Source organism: Rhea pennata, chromosome 20 (assembly GCF_028389875.1).
Source record: "Rhea pennata isolate bPtePen1 chromosome 20, bPtePen1.pri, whole genome shotgun sequence".
Lineage (NCBI taxonomy): Eukaryota > Metazoa > Chordata > Aves > Rheiformes > Rheidae > Rhea > Rhea pennata.
The window spans coordinates 8,761,381-8,779,990 of NC_084682.1; the positions used below are offsets into that span (position 1 = coordinate 8,761,381).

At 39.2% G+C, this 18,610-nt stretch overlaps 1 protein-coding gene across 1 annotated transcript in view; it reads right to left on the reverse strand.

The window, feature by feature from the left end:
* Nucleotides 1-6: 6 nt before the first annotated feature.
* Nucleotides 7-18,610, reverse strand: part of ANKFY1 (ankyrin repeat and FYVE domain containing 1) — a 35,638-nt gene continuing 17,034 nt past the window's right edge. The window contains exons 9-25 of the mRNA XM_062592652.1: nucleotides 18,026-18,094; nucleotides 17,066-17,265; nucleotides 16,472-16,569; nucleotides 15,827-16,049; nucleotides 14,755-14,853; nucleotides 13,377-13,530; nucleotides 12,271-12,439; nucleotides 10,993-11,111; nucleotides 10,477-10,633; nucleotides 9,190-9,390; nucleotides 7,913-8,089; nucleotides 7,360-7,507; nucleotides 6,788-6,878; nucleotides 6,331-6,455; nucleotides 5,972-6,118; nucleotides 5,373-5,463; nucleotides 7-4,603 (exon numbers count right to left, since the gene is read on the reverse strand). Of these exons, the coding sequence (XP_062448636.1) occupies nucleotides 4,471-4,603; nucleotides 5,373-5,463; nucleotides 5,972-6,118; nucleotides 6,331-6,455; nucleotides 6,788-6,878; nucleotides 7,360-7,507; nucleotides 7,913-8,089; nucleotides 9,190-9,390; nucleotides 10,477-10,633; nucleotides 10,993-11,111; nucleotides 12,271-12,439; nucleotides 13,377-13,530; nucleotides 14,755-14,853; nucleotides 15,827-16,049; nucleotides 16,472-16,569; nucleotides 17,066-17,265; nucleotides 18,026-18,094 (2,401 nt within the window). The 3' untranslated portion in view covers nucleotides 7-4,470. The remainder of the gene's footprint in view (nucleotides 4,604-5,372; nucleotides 5,464-5,971; nucleotides 6,119-6,330; nucleotides 6,456-6,787; nucleotides 6,879-7,359; nucleotides 7,508-7,912; nucleotides 8,090-9,189; nucleotides 9,391-10,476; nucleotides 10,634-10,992; nucleotides 11,112-12,270; nucleotides 12,440-13,376; nucleotides 13,531-14,754; nucleotides 14,854-15,826; nucleotides 16,050-16,471; nucleotides 16,570-17,065; nucleotides 17,266-18,025; nucleotides 18,095-18,610) is intronic.

Below are 18,610 nucleotides of genomic sequence, written 5' to 3' on the forward strand. Positions count from 1 at the left end.
CCTTACTCTGTTCCAAGATTGTTTTATTTTTACTACCCTAATTAAAAAAAAAATCTAAGCAAATTTCTCCCCAGGGTGGGGAAGGAGGGGAAGAAGGAACTTTTGACTGTTGAAGAAGAAATAAATGTTCCAGTGATAGTCACAGTTCAATCTTTATTAGCTGTACTTTAAGTTTTAATACTCCTATCAAAATGCTTTTGGCTGGTTTTGCTATTGTACTGAAGCTTTCCTTTGTTAAAAATAAGCTGCAGTAATTATATACTCTGCCTTCAGGGTAGATTACCTGCTAATATGTGACAATTCAAAATAGTATGTTATTTTTAGTGAACTCAGCTCAGATTGTCGATTTTATAACTATATCAGAGCCAAACATGATTTAGATCATGTGCCAGCTCTGTCTGGTAAAAGGTTAGAGTTGTTTTATACAAGTGATTATAGGTAGTCTGCACTGGACTTAAATGATGTAAACTAGGGGCATACTAGAAGTTGTTTGTTCTACAGAAACATTACATTGAGTATCTAGAATAAATTACAGAACAGAGAAAGTTGTAATGCCCCACTGACTATGATAACACCCTAGTTTCCCTTTGGCTTTTAAGCCTTCATAAAGATAGCTTGGGGAGGAGGCAGCGGTCTTATGCAACCAGAGATTCTTTAGTAGCAGTGTTTCCACATCATGATGCATTATCTAGTTATGCATTTTATTACAAGTATAATCATTACACAACAAAGTAATGCATATTGGAAAAATACATTTTTTACAATGACTGCAGACGAACATTGCAGATAAAATGCCATTGTTCTCGGACTTCCTTTTCTATTTCACAGAACATATTATTATGGGTGATAAATAACCGAACCTTCTAAACCTTGTTTCTGTAAAGATGAATTTGCTGAAATATTCAACCCTGCTGTTAAAGAAATTGAGACTTGCCTCTTACTACATTTGATCTATAACAAAGATGCAGCCTTGGCCTCCCCTATCGTTACATGTTAATTGACATGCGCTGTGTGAGAAGTTGTACAAGTCAGATCTCCAAAACAGGAAGTCATTAAGGCATCTGTCAACTTTTAGCAAGCAACTTGTAATGCTGTTAGTACCTTTAAACACCAACATTCTCAGTCTTAGTGGTGTGAAGCAGTGATTACTTCATGTATCTATTCGAGGAAGGTGCAAGTTTTAGCCAGACCACATTTTGTGCTTGTGTAAGAGTGCTGGATGACTAAATCAAAAGGAATCCAGTCTCAGACCACGGAGCTACAGTATGAGCTATCACAGACTTTCCATGCAGCCCTGTTGAAGTGCCCAAAGCCTAGTCTGACAACATTGCTTTCCAGGGACAGGAATACAGTTCATTTTCCATAGACCCTCTTGAGCAATGCTTGGCGTATTTGTCTCAAGGTGACAGACACTGCTCAAGGACAGTAGGGGGCAAAAGGGGTGGACATTTTGGTCACAACTAAGTATGCTACACACACACACACACACACAAAAAAAAAAAAAAGGAAGTGCATTTGTTTATGGAATTGGAAATGTGTTGACCATCACTATGTTACCAAATGCCTCCATTTGAGTCTGTGTCCTACAATGGGGCATTGCCAGCAAAACTTCCAAAGACTACCAGATGCCTAATATCTCAGACCAGTACCAGACTGCATAAGGGATTGAGCCCCACCAATTATTTGGTGCCAACCACCTCTTCAGTTGAAATAATGACTAGGAGAGAACTAAGTTAGGGTTTTGGTTCAAGTTGCAAGTGTCTCCCCTTTAACTCTGGCAGAAAGCTGTTTAGAGTTGGCTGTAAGAAAACTATCTCAAAGGCACTTTAAATTAATCAAATTTACTAGACTTAGTTACTTCGAATTTAATGAACACTCTAGGCTGCACATTAGTCTCTATCAATAGCCTTAACTTTCCTTGCAGACTTCAGTGGGAAAAAGCTGGGATAGTACTGGCTGTATACGGCAAGGTGGGAAAATCAAAGTGTAATTCTGCAGATGAAAGTTTCAGGCAGTCACAATACATTCTCCACCTTCCACAAGCAAACTAACCAGCCTTAAGCTTGCATTTAGTTAAGCTGAAGGTTTAGTGCATATTTTCATCATTACTTTAAAAGGTTGCTTATTCTGTTAAAACTGAGAGCTCCCTGCTCCCTTGCCCCTTCCATCAGGGAAGTTACTGAAAAAAAAAAAAGTTTAAATAGTTTAGCAATTACATGTTCTACAGTTTTCCAATTATGTTGAAGTCCACAGGCTGTAGCCTTAGAAGACTAAAAGATGCTAGAGGAGTTTTCTTCCAGGTACACACTAAACAGTATTGCAGTTCCAAACTAAGAGGTTAACATGTTATCATGGGATATTATACAGTCAAGATTTAATACACTCTCCCTTTCCATTATTCTGTTAAAAGTTACCTTTCACTATTCAAAATCGACAGGCAATGTTAACTTGTAACACCAGGAAGCGCTAGACTAGAAGTATTATGTTGTCCATGATCTATTTTGCTTACCAAAAAAACAAGCTGTAGTTTGCAGCTGAATTCTTTAGACACCCTATTTTTGGTCTCTCATCCATGAACAAGCTTAAAAGGCAGTATATAAAACAAGTTATGCTAGAGATGCATCATTTGTGTTAGGAACTGGTGTTGCACACACTAGTTGTGTTACCTAGGGTATTTTGTTGGAACACGGCAGCAGCAGACATTAAACAATGAGGCAAATTTGTATTTAGCATCATCCACTATTCTTCTCTAGTGTTACAAAGTTCAGGATTCCAGTTATAATATACACATATTGGAAGATCAAAGTGCAGCAAGACTTGATGTGAAGTTGATTGTGCAAATGTCAGCATTTATACCATCTCCCAAAGTTTTCCTGCACAAGTTTTGGAGCACGACCTCAAGCAAGTCTCCTATAAAAAACAGTAGCAGTCTGGCTCATCCTCTCATCTTACACTTGAGAAAGATCAAGAAGTCACTATTCCAAAACAGGGCAGCATGTCATTATCATGAACTCCTTACTCTACACCTCATGTAACAGTCAGTAAATAAATGCACACAAGTTGTTCATAAAGTAAAGCTGAAGAGTACTGAGTGAGTTTAAACTAGAGTCTTCTTTTGGGATGAATAAAGCCTTAAGAAGGCATTTAAAATAGTTTTAAGTACATATTTCTGACAGAAGCCTTTGCCCAAACCATAATCTTGTTCAACAGCAAAGTGATTTCCTCTTTACCTGGACAATGTGATGTTGCAGTTTCAGATTCAGCATCTTCAGAGACCATAGCCAGCCTAGATTTAAATACTGCAGCTTAATCTAGAAGCATGGCACTGTATCGTAGATTCAGAATCCTTTCTTCAAAGCCAGGTGCTTAATATTAGCAGTAAGCCTCCAAACAAATGCTCCTGATCACTGGCAATCCTGCTGAAACTGGATGTGAACTGATCGTCTAGATGGACAGCAAATGCTACACTGGTAGGGTGACTGGCTCTCCTGCAGCAATTAACCAAGGTTCTTAAATTCAAGGAAAGCGCTAGTCTCCCTCGTATGATTCATAATGCACTTCAGCATTTATTGCTGTATATAGCAAGTTAGACTACTTAACTGGTTTTAGTGTTTATCCATTTAACATTAAGCTTAGGTCTTCTCTTAGAGCACTTATGCTTCTTAGGGTTTTTTCCCCCACTAATACACAAGTTTCATGAACTGAAAAGACTAGTAATGTAAATATGAAAGTGCAACAAACTAGGCTTTGATAGGTCTAGCAGGTGTGAGCAAGAATATTTTCTACTTAAAAACAATCTTGCACTCTTGAACTTGCTAAAGCTAATAAGACATTTACTGAGGAGGTATTAAGATGTGGATCTGCAATTCTGACTGCTTTGCATCAGATGTTGTAAAGCTTTCCATTGTAAGGCCACAATTCTTGAACTATGCTTAGAACTAGACCCCATTTTTAAAAAGTTTCTTGAAATGAACAGTGGTTGTAACAGCTCAGTCTAGCTTCACAAGAAGTCTTCTCTAGAGAAGGGGAACATTTATCTTTAAGACAAAGCAAAGAAAAATACCTGGTTACCCTGAAACTTAATGCCATCTCTACTAAGCAGCCTGAAAGCAACAGGACTTAATAGAGTTGCTCAGTGCAAAGCACCATGTCAAGGACAGACCTGTTTTATGATGATTCAAAGACCAGCCTACCAATTTTAGCTTCCGTACCCCACTGCAAGAGGGTCTAAATTCCCGTTTGTCACTTGGCATCAATGATCCACTCAAATTCCTAGTGAAGTCTATCACAGCCCAATACATTTACAGTCATACAAAATCATTTATACTGGAATATATCATAACAGGGTCCTTAATTAGTTGAGTCTATTGCAGAAGACATGTATAGGCCTCCTCTTCCCTGTCCACAGGGCTTGTAAGCAGAGCTGCTGTCAGGAGCACTGACTAGGAATCCCTTTACTTCCACAGCATACTAGGAGACTCCTCCTAGAGTCAGGACATCAAAGCAGATGTTGCAAACTCTAACTGGCTTGTTCAAATCAAATTTTATGATAGGAATCTCCTTTGTTGAGCACTTATGGCAGAGCAGACGTCCACAGTGTCGGCTGTCGATAAAAGAGGGGTGGGAGAGAGCGAAGTATGAGTTCACTGATACAGTGAATACCAGGGTTTTGTTTGATACCATCACTGAGAAATGGCAGCATCATTGAAAAACCTATAGTGTTACGCAATTGAAATGATGCATTTTTCTCCATCTCCTGGTAACTGTCACATAACTCAATTCCAAACCCAAAAGATGTGCTACGTCTGTAACAGTCAAGTCACCTACTACCACTCCAACTGTCGCTTGTGCATAAATTTAGGCAAAATGCTAACCAGGGAGTCTTACCTGGCTTATGAGGAAAAAAGTCTAGCTTAGTATCTAACCCAGCATGTATTACAGAAGTTCAGATTAGTTAAGAAAAGGCAGCCCAGAGCTACACAAAAGCAACCGATACCAGTATCTTCAGCTATTTTCATACTGCAAACAGCAAACCTAACCTAAGCTGTCAGGAAGTGTCTAAGTATCACCCATTTTTGAGTAAATAGGCCCCTGCTAGCAGTAGGCCTCTGAATCTTCTGTTCCACTACTGGAATGTTGACATTTCTTGTTTCCAACAAGCCTGAAATATTTCTTAGATGCACAGACTGCTTTTTCTAATAGCTTATTACTGCTTTAACAAGTAGGCAAGGTGGAATGTTTCAGCTTGATTAGCAGTTATGCACTTAATGTTAACATGGGGGTGTCTGAAAGTGGCAGAAGGAACAAACCTTGCTACATTTGGAAAGGAAATTTGTTTCCTTGCAAGCACAGCAAGATGTGCCATACATTACCAGTGATGCTTTCTTGTTGTGACTCCAAATTTGGCAGTGCATTCATAGCAGTTGGAGCCATCACACCAGGGAGGTTCTTTTGTCAGCATATCTGTTAGAGGCAAAGTATAAAGGCAAAATAGACTCTGACACCTAAAGGAGTATGTTAACATTAAGTAAGCTTTCCACTGTTTTAGGTATCACTCAATATAATTGATTTAACTACAGCTGCAGTAGCTGCACTTTTGTTTGTATGAAATCCATAATGAGTTTCATCAATCCCATATTATTCGCAAGAAATGTACAGTAGCAAGTTAAAGCAAAGTCTAATTTTAAGCCACATTAGACTACACCAACCAGGATCCCCACATTCATCCTTTCAGAAAAAGGAAGTACACATTCAAGTTTGAGAGGGCTCTCATATGCACACCGGGCAATTTTCCAGCTGGTCTTTAGATGAGTATTTGTATCCCTCATTCAAAGCGATAGGATATTTACAAGATGTTCAGCACCTCTGGAATTAGTACTTTACATCAGATGTCCAAAGTTCTTTCTCACACTAAGTATCTCAGAAGCCTAAGCTAAAAACCCACTTTCCAACTGTAGCAAGAGGCACTTACCCAACAGTCTAAAGAGAAGCTGTTTTGTAGCAACCTGGTAGTTGAAGATGTTGACTCCTTGATTATTGTTAACCCCAAGACGAGCCCCAGCTCTCACTATTGCACGGCACAAGTTAGCATTCCCCTTCATATATGCCAAAAGGAGCACTGAAAAATAAAAGACAATTCCCTGCTAACACAGAGTAGGTCTTCATTTTCACTCAATCTAGGACAGAATTTCTATTCCCTGAAGTATAAGGGTAATGTTTCTATCTTACTGCATTTAACATTCTACTGCCAATTAGTTATGCTTTAAAAGTGACATACCACTAATATTACTTAAGTGACGTTAAAGTTTAACAGCTGTTGAGCTCACCTACCTGTGTTTCCTTCAGCATCAGGTTTGTCTAGAGGGTATTCTGGCATGCACTCCAAGAAGAGCTCACAGATGGCTGCAGCATTGTCTTTCCCATATTGTCCCAAAATATGCATTGGTGATTGGCCTCTGTTGGGGGGAAGTATATTCTCCAGATCAGTCTGTTTAGTTACCCACTCCAGCTAGCTTTGTTTTCAAATTGGGTTGCAAACTTGAACAATGCAACACTTAATTCAAAATGCATCACACAACTACCTAATGCATACCAAGAAGAGGAAGGTAATTTCTATGGTGTTTAGACAAAGCATGCTCTGCATGCTTCACTGTAAGATTAGTGTAGAAAGGCTATAATCCAAGCCAAATCTTTAATTCCATATCTAGTTATACCAGCACACCCATTAAAGATATACTGGTTCCCCCTCCACCATGACCCTCAAGTCTGTTAAGGCTATACTAGTTACCTAATATTAAAGGCTTCTGCATCTACATTGCACTCTGTGAGGAGGACCCGGATATTGTTTAGACGGCCATGCATCACTGCCAGATGAAGAGCTGAAAAAAAGAGTAGAAGAGAAGCTTCAAGAATCTAAAGTAGTTAACATCAGCAATAATTGCAGCCCAATAGACAGAAGCACTCCCTTTCTATTTCACAGATTACAGAATCAGTAAGGTTGGAAGGGACCTCTGGAGATCATCTAAGTCCAACCCCCCTGCTCAAACAGGGTCACCTAGAGCATGGTAGACAGGGTTGTAGCAACAAGGACCCCCCTTGCTGAAGCTGGGGCGTGAACCAGGGACCTTTAGATCTTCAGTCTAATGCTCTCCCAGCTGAGCTACTTCAGCTGGTATTTCCCCACCTTCCTTGTCCATCTCCAAAACTCGTTCTACCAGCTTTGACTTTTTTTGGATTTTCCTTTTTTGTCTTTGAAGAGAGAGCCCTTTAAATGACCAGTCTCTACCACTAAGGGATACTACAAACAGGCCTACTGGAGTGTTTCCATGTACATATCCACTTGAAGAACTTCTAGTTTACCATTGTTTCCATTTTCATCCAGAGCTGCGAAGTCTACTCCGTTCTCCAAAAGAACTGAACAAATTGTGGGCAAGTCTTGCTGAGCTGCTAAGTGAAGAGCAGTCTGACGATGCTTAGTCAATTCATTCAGCTGGGCACCTGCAAGCAGCTGTCACGATGCAAGAAAGAATGTCTTCAAGAACATGTTTCAGATATGAAAATAGTCCTATGAATGCAGTACACAAGACTCCACTGTACAGAGATACTTCTAGATGTCTGGCCAATATGTACATAATGCTATCATTACTGAGCTACTTAAATTCCTATCTGCAGAAAGTGCAAGGTAAGATCAGCTAAGGTGCATTATCCAGTGACTGCTGTGAGCCAGGCATGCTTACATGAAGGCTACTGGTGCATCTCAAACAGTCTGACCCATGGTAACTTCAGGCAAGTTAGAGGTCTGTTTCAGACCAAGTGTCAGCTTAAGGGAACTTCTCTAGCCTGTAGGCAGTCAGTCAGCATTAAGACTTATCAATGTGGCCTTCTAAGAAGTGAAAGACTCCCCAGTACATACCAGATTACGCACAATGATCTCTGAGCCAGCTTGTACAGCCAGGTGGAGAGGTGTTAGTTTTGAGGCATCCTGGACCCGAGAGTTTACATTGGCCTGGACACTTATCAGGAACAGCACACTCTCAATGTCAGAATTCTGAACAGCTACATGAAGGAAATTCCGACCTTTATTATCAACCTGTGGCAGAAAGGGCATGTGGAATGAAACCCTTATGTTACTTCTGTAGAACAGCAAGTAGTTATGCAGTAGAACCTATCTCCACTTAGATACTTGCTCCCTCTAGTTGTGAACTGTAGAGTCTTGCTCCTTTCACTGCTTGACAGTGGATACTTACCTATTTCATTATCAAATAAACTGAGCAAAGAAACTGTCAGTACCATCTGCCCACACTAGTCTGCTTCAAGCTATTTTATTTCTACTTCACAACCCTGTCATTTCTTGACCACACAGTAGAGTATTAAGACAGACAGAAAAAAAGTTAACAGCTGTCATCGTAAGCATGAAGCAGCAGTTAATGATGAACAAACTCACTTAACCAATGAGACAAACTTGAGTAAATCAGGTAGTTAACACTGTAGAAGGAAGCAACATGCAATCTTGCCACACTAATGCAAACTGTGTGCATATGATGGCTTAACACCAAGTGCATGTTGCTGTTCATATCTGTCTTAAAGGTGATGTTAAAGCATATTTAGAACTAGCCTATATTTATATGCAAGTTTTAGATGTGTAGCAAGAGCTCACTAAGCACTCAAATACTTAATTACTAGTAATTAACTTACACATGGTAGGAAGAAACTGCTGAGCAGCTGCCTGAAGTGTCACACCAGAAGCCTGAAGATACAGTTGGAGGTTTCATAGTTCAACAGTACAGCATAACACCTATCACTTAATTGTTTTAGAACAGGGTTTGTTTTCATCAGCTTCTCTAAAAGAGCTAGGTAACAGGCTGCTTCTGTACTAGTCCATCACAAAACATCCCAGAAAAGTTAAGAGTTGGCACCTTCTCCTTACATATATGTATGGCTGTTCCTCAATTTAATATTGAGGAGGTAAGACTAAAAGGTTTGGTAAGACGCTGACCCTTGATTTTCTCATGAAAAGCACATGTACATCTACAGTTTCCTAATAAATCCTGCTATGGAAGATTAGAATCTGGCAAACTTTGTTGCATACAGAACCAGAAAAGGATAAAGCAGAGCTTGCTTGTGGAACATCTGCTACTGCAATCTAATGCAGTAAGACAGACAAACATGCCTTGAATGCTCTCATCTTACCTGTTCAGCAGCTCCTGGCTCCCTCTTCAGAATTGCTTCAGCTGCCTTGTTGTTTTTGTACGTCATAGCACACGCAAAGGGAGTCATTCCTTGCCTGTCACGTACACTTAGCTTTATTTCTGGATGTGAAATCATAAGCTGAATGATAACATTATGTTGGTTGCTAATGGCAACATGGATTGGAGTTCTTCCTTCTGCATCCTAGAAGGAAGCCACAAAGTTCATTGCATGAAGATGCAGTAATACACAAATCCTTCCCCATCTTCGAGGAAGGAGGGAAGCTTTTTAGTTTGTGACCTAGCTTATAGTCTTCTGCTGGGACATTAAACACTTACTTCACTTGCATCATGACTTGAGCTCTCATTACAACTCTGTAGCAACTAGGCTGACCTCAATCCACTGTGTTATATAGCCTTGCAAGTAGCTCAGAACTGTCCCCATACAGTCAAGTCATTTAGGGGGCAAAGATGAGCATTTAAGACAACAGTCAAGCATTGAAACAGAATGCTTTCAAAACAAATATTGTTGTCTGGTAGTTAATGTCATTTGTTTTACAGTATTATTAATTTGTCATCAGGAAAATAGCTGGATCATTAAAAAGTACAATGTGTCAGATGCATATATGTTTTGCAAGCAGTATACTAAAGTTCAAATTTTGATAAGGTACGTTTAATCACTCGTCCATATCAGGAAGCTGTTCATACCCATAGCTTCATGACGCAGTTTTGATGTCATGATTCTAAGTAGCATGAAGACCTTAAAAACCTTGTGTTTATTTCTCCTGTTGCTCTTTGTCAAGCTTCTGTTCAAGGATTACTACATAATCAAGAACTATTAAGTACAACTCAAATTACTCACTCCAGAATGCTCAGTGACAGAATACACTTCCCAAACACATGCTAATAACCTATTAGAGCATTCTGCAGTTTTATACTACAGTTGATCTAATAATTCATTTCTACAGAAGACAGTCTTGGTCCCTTCCTTAATTCACGCTAGGAATAGAGGAGTTGAATTCAGAGCACTATGCTAACAATAAGCTAACATGAAAAGAAGTCTTCTGTATCAGTATTTTCCTGCTAGTATAGCTTCCTGAATTAACCCACCATATGAGCAGATCAGAAAAAACCACAAAACTGCAGCCAGTCATTGTACTGGCTCAGCCATAAATAGAAGCAATCTTTTTCTATCAAGCAAAAGAACACTGCTGAGATGGAAATTTGTTTTCACTATGTTCAATATAGAGAACCAATGTCAATAGAATCTATCCACCATTTCTCTACAGACCTGAGCATTGACATTGGCACCAAACTCCAAAAGGCACTGGATCACCTCTTCTAGTCCCCAGCAGGCTGCCAAGTGCAGGGGTGTCTGTCCATCATGAGCTTCTTCTTCTCCTTCTCCATTAGGACCTGGCTTTCTAGGGCTATTCACATCACAACCACTAGAGAAAAGTAAGAAAGTCAAGTTAACACGTTTAATCCAGACTTAAGCAGTTACCCCCCCAAAAAAGGGGGGGGGGAATGGGTCAGACTTTAAAGAACTAATCCAGAATCTGATGACACATTCTATGTAAATATAAAGAGTCAAACTAAAACTAGGAATTTATCTGAGCTAGCATCATGTTCTTGATGACATTAAAACATGTCTTTAAGATTAGCCAAGCTTCCGTATGTGCTATTCACTCACTAAGAGGTTAATGAAGCACATACCTGCTACTGGCTCAAAATAGCATTCAATTAGTTTAAGCAAGGAAAATGTATATGTACATTGGAAAGTTTGTATTTTAGGAAAGAGTCTTACCTGCGAATAAGAAAGCATGCTATTTGTTCACTGTTTTCATCAATAGCTCTATGAAGAAGAGTCTGTAAGCACCCACTTGGTCCTGACCCCCAACAGGTTGAATCACAGCCGTGCCTAACCTGGAATGAGCACAGTAATGCAATGAAGTTTTCTGTAAGACTCCAAAATGCACCTAATACTTTATATGTCCTTGACTAATTCTTCTGAAACATCATGCCTTAGGGGTAGAATTAGAGATGCCTGATCTGTTCTTGTGACAGTCGTCTAGTTTTAGGAAGCTACTTTAATGTCTTCCAGAACAATAGCTGATTGGTCTAATACTTAACTAGGTAATGTTAAACAACACTTTATTCAGATAATCACCCATATATGTTAAATAGAGAGGTCTTAAGCAAGTTCAGGTAATACGAAGCTACCTTACTTTCCAAAAAATGACAAGCACCTAAAGAAGTGAAGCAGCATCAGATGACAGCCTGTGAAGGTCTGGTTCATTTACTTGTTTTGCCATACACTGCTGGAAGAAGTTACCCTACATGGCTATTTGACAGATGCATTAAAAACTATTTAAGTGCCATATTGCTCAAGACTTGCTCCACTCCATTTTATGAACTCATTTACAACATTTAAGCCTTAACTCTAAGTACTCTTATCTGATACCAGCCCAAATGGTCAAGTACAGTCACAAGACTTATTTCCCAGCCTGTCAGATAAGTTTAAATATTTGTCTCAATCTAACAGATAGCAGCTGGATATCAGAGATAATTTTCAGGTAACTTCCTTCCTTATACAGTAGACATAAGGAAGTCTACTTGTGTCTCATACCAGCAAGTTGCCTGCTAGATCACCTATGCAGGAATAGGAACTAGTCTTGAAAAGAAAAGAGACAGTGTACTGTCTCTCTAAAGCATATACAGAGTAAAATTAGGTGTTCCGTCTTATTTAGGAAGCTGACCTTTACACAAGTCTTTATATGCTACAGATTGACATTTAATAAATCCTTTGGAAACTAGATGCTACAGCACTTTGCTCTCCAGAATCAGAAATTCTGATGCCTTATTTTGTACCTTTGTTATAGTAACTGCAAGGTATTTAACTATTTAGAACTGCAGTGTTTAGAGAAAGTTTCCTAAGAAAGAGGAGCAAAGAAAAACTCAAATTTAGATAGTGCTATAGGACTACTTTGTTCTCATCATGCACTAGCAGTTCATTTCTGCTAGTTAGCACTTCATTGCTAGTGAGATAAAAAGTGAGACTAAATAAGCAGATTTACAGCCTTACCAGAGTTGATGCAATATCTTCCAAGTTGTTTTCCAAAGCAAGCCATAAAGGTGGATTTCCTTTCTCATCTGGCACAGACATGTCTGCTCCTCTAGTACAAATAGCATCAACCACAAGAGGGAGCTGGTTTTTTATGGCTAGTTGTAGGGCAGTCTCTCCATCTTGTGTTCTGTAAGACATACAGTTTGAAGTCCGTTACTACTCCACTAGAAGTTAAACCCATTGTTACAATAACCTACTGGAAAAGACTAGTATTATCCCTGCATGTATGCATTTCTGCTATGATAAAAATCTACAATCAAGCAAACTTACCAAGACAGTCTTTCATCACAGCTACACAGTTTAATCTTACTTTTTCTAAGTAGCAAATGTATCGTTTCTAAAGCCTGAGCTAAGAATGCTACCATGCTGCTCAGAGACACTTTCCTTTCTCATTTCTTTAAGCTCAGCCATTGAACACTGAGTTTCCCTTAGAGCAAAGGCCTCCTGCCAGAGGAAAGGACCAGGTGTGTTTATACTATGGTAAACTTCAAGTGTTATCACAGTCAAATACCAACTGCAAAGGAACTCTGAAATCAGAACAGCAGCATCAGGCAGTTTATCCCCATCATACTCATTAGGGTGTAAACATAGCAGAATTGTGAAGAAAGCATGTCAGCCACGTGTAAGCAGATAATTTTTTGTTAAGTTTAATAGCTTGTCTCAAGACAAACTCATGATGCAAGTTGTATCTGAGTCTAGCTGCTGGGGTGACACCTAATTTAGTTTAAATAGTAGAAGGCATAGAGCTCCAGCAAGCTGCTAAGTAGAAGGGAAACTACAGGAGTTCAGTACTCTCTGGGACTTGAGAGTTTATGATAAGAGGACCCTCTTTTCTCTAGAATAAAGTGATATCTTCTGCAATCCCAAGAGTGGATTCTGATAGAGCTATAAATAGCTTCAAATTTGCATATATGGCCCATCAGCCATAATTAGTTCCATAAAAAAGGCCAAATGCATGACTATAAAAATCTGAACTCTAACTTCAAGCGGTTACATAAGGGCAGTAATCACCACCTGCTCCTAAACACAGATTCAACTTAGTGTTGCATCAGTTAAGATCTTACCTGACATTTATATCTGCCTGATGTTCCAGCAGAAACAGTGCGCTCTTACTATCTTGTCTCTGTATTGCCATATGTAGTAGAGTCTGCCCGTCCGACATTGTGTCATTGATGGATGCCCCAGATCCAAGCAGCTGAGCTGCTATTGTATGCATGCCTGAAGATTTACAGCTCATTAGTATTTTATCTTCAGTTCAGAGACCCTCTAAAGCTTCATAAATAAGGCTTCAAGCTTTCAAATTTCAATAAAAGAGGCACACTGATTCAACATTAGAAAACTTACATACATAAGTTAAACCAGCTCATAACTATAACCTGGATGTTCATTGATGGACTAACTGTAGAATACTGAATACCAACTCCTTTTTTGTCTTGCTTTAAGACACCAGATATGGTTGGAAATACAGCAGAATTTTTTCTCTTAGCTCTGCCAGCCTAAATCTAGTAAGGTCCACACCTAGCCTAATCCTTCATACTTCCTCTAATTTTTTTGTTCAAGAACAATACCGACTTCTGGTGTTACATTCATTAGCCGTTCACATGCCCATTACAGTATCAAGCAAGCGTCTAGCTTATGGTTTCTCTCATTCTTGGAAATTAAGTTATTAGATTAACAGAAATCTACATTTTAATTTCCTTAAAGTCATTTGAAAGGAAAAAGCAGAAGACTGGACAATAAGTGTTTTTACACATGGATGATATCTGGCACTTCAGAATAGAGTACAATTAAGTGTTCTGCATCATATCTCATTAAGCTCCAAAGTCATTCTCTATACAGCTGTTTGCAGCTCAGTAGGACCACACTTAAACTCATTCTGTGCTGACCACACAACCACCTTCTTTTAAGGATGTCCAAACAAGGAAGGCTAAAGCAGACTGACTATCGAGTTTTCCCCAAACTATCCCCCTCCCCTTTTCAGGCAAGAAAGCATCTTCCAATACGTTACTTTAGTTCCACTCCCCTTCACAGGCACTTAAAGTAATCCATCTTCCCTTCGTAAAAAGTAAGGTTAGTGTATTAACCAGGTTCTACAGAGTTAACCATGAACAGACACAATATGGTAAACCAATGAAAAACACCAATGAAGGAGTTCACACGCCAGAGCAATTCCACACAGCTGCAAGTGGAGTTGTAGGAAGAAGCTCCAGACCACCCCCTAGTGAACAAGTGAAGCTGCAGGGCTAAAAATCTCCCATCAGTAAGCTAGATATGAATGTTCATTTTTAGAAGCTAAAAATCACCACCTCAGACTCTCCTTCAGTTTCTCATCAGCAGCAAAACTCATGCCACAAACCCACAGCTGTTGCTTTATCCCCAAAAAGTCTTATTCACATCATGTCTTCCAGATATTTACATCTCATTTTGTTTGCTGGTACTTACCTGTCCACAAAGCCAATCCCAGCACAGTCTGATCTCTCGAGTCCTTTAAACTAAAGTCAGGAATGATTTGCAAGTTGTTGGTAGCATGAAGAGCATTAGCTAGAACAAAGCATGCAGAGTTAGAGCATTCTTGTGTTTGATATACAGCTGCTGACTGACATTGCTACTCCTGCATCTTTAACATTTTCAAATAAACTATTCAGTTTGGAGAAAAAGAAAAAAGAAAAAAAGAAAAAAAAGAAAAAATCTCTTCCTGAACAAGTAATAAGTTATCTTGTGTTTCCCCAAATACTGGGGCTGTTTAGGACTAGGCAAGAGCGGCAATAATCACCAATTCTTAATACTCATACTGCCAAGCTGTTCAGCTTTCTGCATAAGGGGCTCAGCCTTCAGCTATTAGTATCTCTGCTTCTGAACTGGGTGGCTTTATATAAAGCTTTGAGCATGAAGACTTTACAGCAGGCTATATTCCAAGATGATGTCAGCATCCCTCCTTCTCAGCTTGTTGGGAAGGAAGATGTACTCCTCAGTTCACCCCTCCCCACCAAATCTCATCTATGCCAGTTGAATCTGGTAGGTATCCTAGATGCCATAAGTGGAGAACTCCACTAATATTTCAGCATTCCTTCAAATCTAATACTGCCACTACAGTCACACCGACTGTTCAAAATCCTCTTACTGAAGGAGTTGAAGTAGATATAGAGGGCATCTTCCTGTGGTGACATTTCCATCTGTTTTTAGTGGATTCTTGCATTTACCTGAACTGAACACTCAGAAGGGAGGAAGGGGATCTCAATTGTACAGCCAGAATAGCTAGAGGTTCAAGTCCACTATCCATGGTGGAGCATTGGAAAAAGATCAGTAATACACAGTGCTCAAGACAACTTAATATTCTAGTTTTAAACCAGTCACCTGCTTTTTTAACCAGTCTTGTTAATTGATCTAATTAAACAAAAGCTAAAGAAAAACACGTTATTTGTAGTTTTTTCTAACACAGTTTAGTTAGCAACTAGACATGCCAGTCCATCATAAAAAAAAAATCAATATAGTCTGAAGCAGAAAAAAAAGATACCTTTTTGTTCCAGGATGACCGACACCACATCTGGATGATTATGAGCAATAGCCATGTGAAGGGGAGTTTGCAGATAGACATTCTCTACTGTTGGAGAAGATGCATCCTTTTGACAGAGAACTGCTTCTGCAGTTTGGATGTTAGGATTGGCTCCTTGCTGCAGAAGTTCTGCTGTCAGGTTTGCTAGGCCATGCCTACATGCTGTATGCAGGGGTGTTTCTCCCTGTAATGAACAGGGCATTAGGTTAAAAGCTTGAGACAAGAAGTCATGAACTACAGAAGTAGCTTTTAAACTACTATACCCATTTTTAGGGGTATGTAAAGCTTGGGTTACTTCATGTAGTTTTGGAAGTTGTAATAAGCTTCAACTACTAGGACTTAACTACAGCAGGGAGAAGTGTTAAAAGCATGTTAACCCCCAGTGATACTGCAAGAGCAGTGCTGTGACAATGTAACACTTATCCAATTACTAGGAAGCATATGAAACCCACAGAACACTCAGGTCTTCTGACTTGTTTGAAGCTAGTGTTAACCACTTTTTGAGAGAGACTCATTTTGTTGAAAAAAAAATCGATCATTGTATTTCTGGAACCGTGCATTCAAAGGAACTTTCAGACTGAAGTCTAGAAGCTTCTACATTTTTACCCATTTGTTTTGGTGATTGACTTTTGCTCCATGAGTTGCTAGGAAGAGAGAAGCTGCCTCATTTCCAGCACCAGCTGCCCTCTGAAGCAAGCAGTTTCCTAAGAAAAACATTTAAATACAGTTAGTCCTATTCCAACTCCATCTTAACACTAACCAGTATGTTAGCACCTTCCCTACTACCTTTCAACATTAACATTTTCTTCACTGGCTTCAAACTATCTTCTGCTTGTCCTCTCCCAATGCTGCACTGTCATGTGCACTGTCATTTAGCAAGTATGTATTTCGAAACTGTAAAAAGGATGTCAGGACCCAGCAAGGAGTCCAGTTTTTGTTACTTCCTGCACACTAAGCTCAGCTTGGGACCTGTCAGAGTTCCAGCTCTGAGTGAAGTTACTACCACTTATCATTCATTATGTATACGTGCTCAGCAACAACTGTGGCAATTGCATTCCACTCCCCAGAAATCTTTACCTAATTCCATCCAATTACTTATACAGCCTAATGCAGTTTGAATTTTGGAAAATGCAGTTAGTAGCCAGGCAATTAACTTCCACCAACCTTCCACTTAAACAGAAATACAAACCTCTGTTTTACCTGTTACTGTGTCTGGTGCATCTGTATTGCTGCCTCGTTGGATCAGCCTTGCTGCAAAACTGTTCTCATCAAATGAGGTTCCATTTACAACAGGGACATCTTCAAAAGGATTTACAGATTGATCAGAGGATACGGTGATATACTGAATTGCAAGCCATAGAGCTGTGCTTCCCTCGTGATCCTTCAGTTCCAAGTCTAGTCTAAAAATAAGAGTAAATGTTCCCAATTTATGCCTTAAAGAGTGTTCCCCATACAGCTTCTAACGCTCGGAAGTCTCTTAACAGCTGTACTAGTTTATCTAACATCTCTCTGACAATCTTTTTACTTGTCAAAGACATCTCCTCTAGCTTCAGGTACTTCAAAGACTTTGTATATCATTCTAGAACAAGTACCACAGGTCATCAAAAGGTGTATCTTTAAGTTTAAGCTCACTGTTCCTATGAGAAGTGTGACATTGCAGGATTTGGACTGCCCTGAAACACATGCAAAAACAAGTTCCGCTGCATGCGAGTAAGCAGTGTACAAGAGCTATCAATTCAACTAAAGAGAAGCAGAGACAAATGAAATATTCTGCTTCTTTGCCCTAGTAAGTCATCTGTATTAGCATTACATAGAATCTAAGTTGAATCCAGAAAAGTATTACGACCTTATAGTCTTATTACTCCTTTAGACTCCACTATAATAAAGTTATTGCTGCATTCTTTCAGCTAACCCTGCTTGGAAAAAAGACACCAAAATGCAGTTTGCTTCCTCTTTACAGTACAGCAAGTTTGCTTAGCTTCTAGCATTTTTCAGGAAGACAACTTTCATCTTATGTTATGCAAAGCCCTTACACTTTTCATCCCTAGCCTATTGCAAGTCTACAAGGCCAAAAGGCCTAGAAGACTTTCGTTAAACCAATTCTCATACCTCCTCTGTACAAAGTAAGCTCACTGTAATTTGCATTCAAATGAAACTTACTGTTTGCAGTGGAGGAGTTGACTGAATACAGGTTCATTCCTGACCACAATTGATGCATGTAATGGAGTCCTGCAATTGAAGCCAAGCATAATTAAATTAGTAAGGAGAATCTTGCATAGGAGTGTCTCACTTCAAAGATTTTTCACCAACTCTCCCCAACAGACTTTGCCTCTGCTTTCAGGCAAAAGTACATCTGGACAAACTAAGCCATCCCTTCAGTGGATATGGCTCCAGTCAATTCAGTGGTAAGCAATTCTTTACATGAACATAATAGCTAATCTGAAATCATATAGCATAGAAGCTCAAATCCTTTAACTTACCAAAATAAATTAGTTCATGTACTTTGAAAGTCTTTCTACATCATTTTACATGCTTGCTTGCCAACCCAGCCCAACCCATAAAGCAGCTTAAACACTATACTTCAGTAACCAGGTACCAAAACTGGTGCCAGAAAAGGCATCTGCAGATATCTGCTCTTTGAGATGATTTCTTTTTTTTTTTTTTTCTTTCTTTCTTTCTTTTTCTTTTTTTTTTTTTTTTTTTTTTAAGGAAGAGCCATTTGTCATCACTTAGCTTGCTTTATTG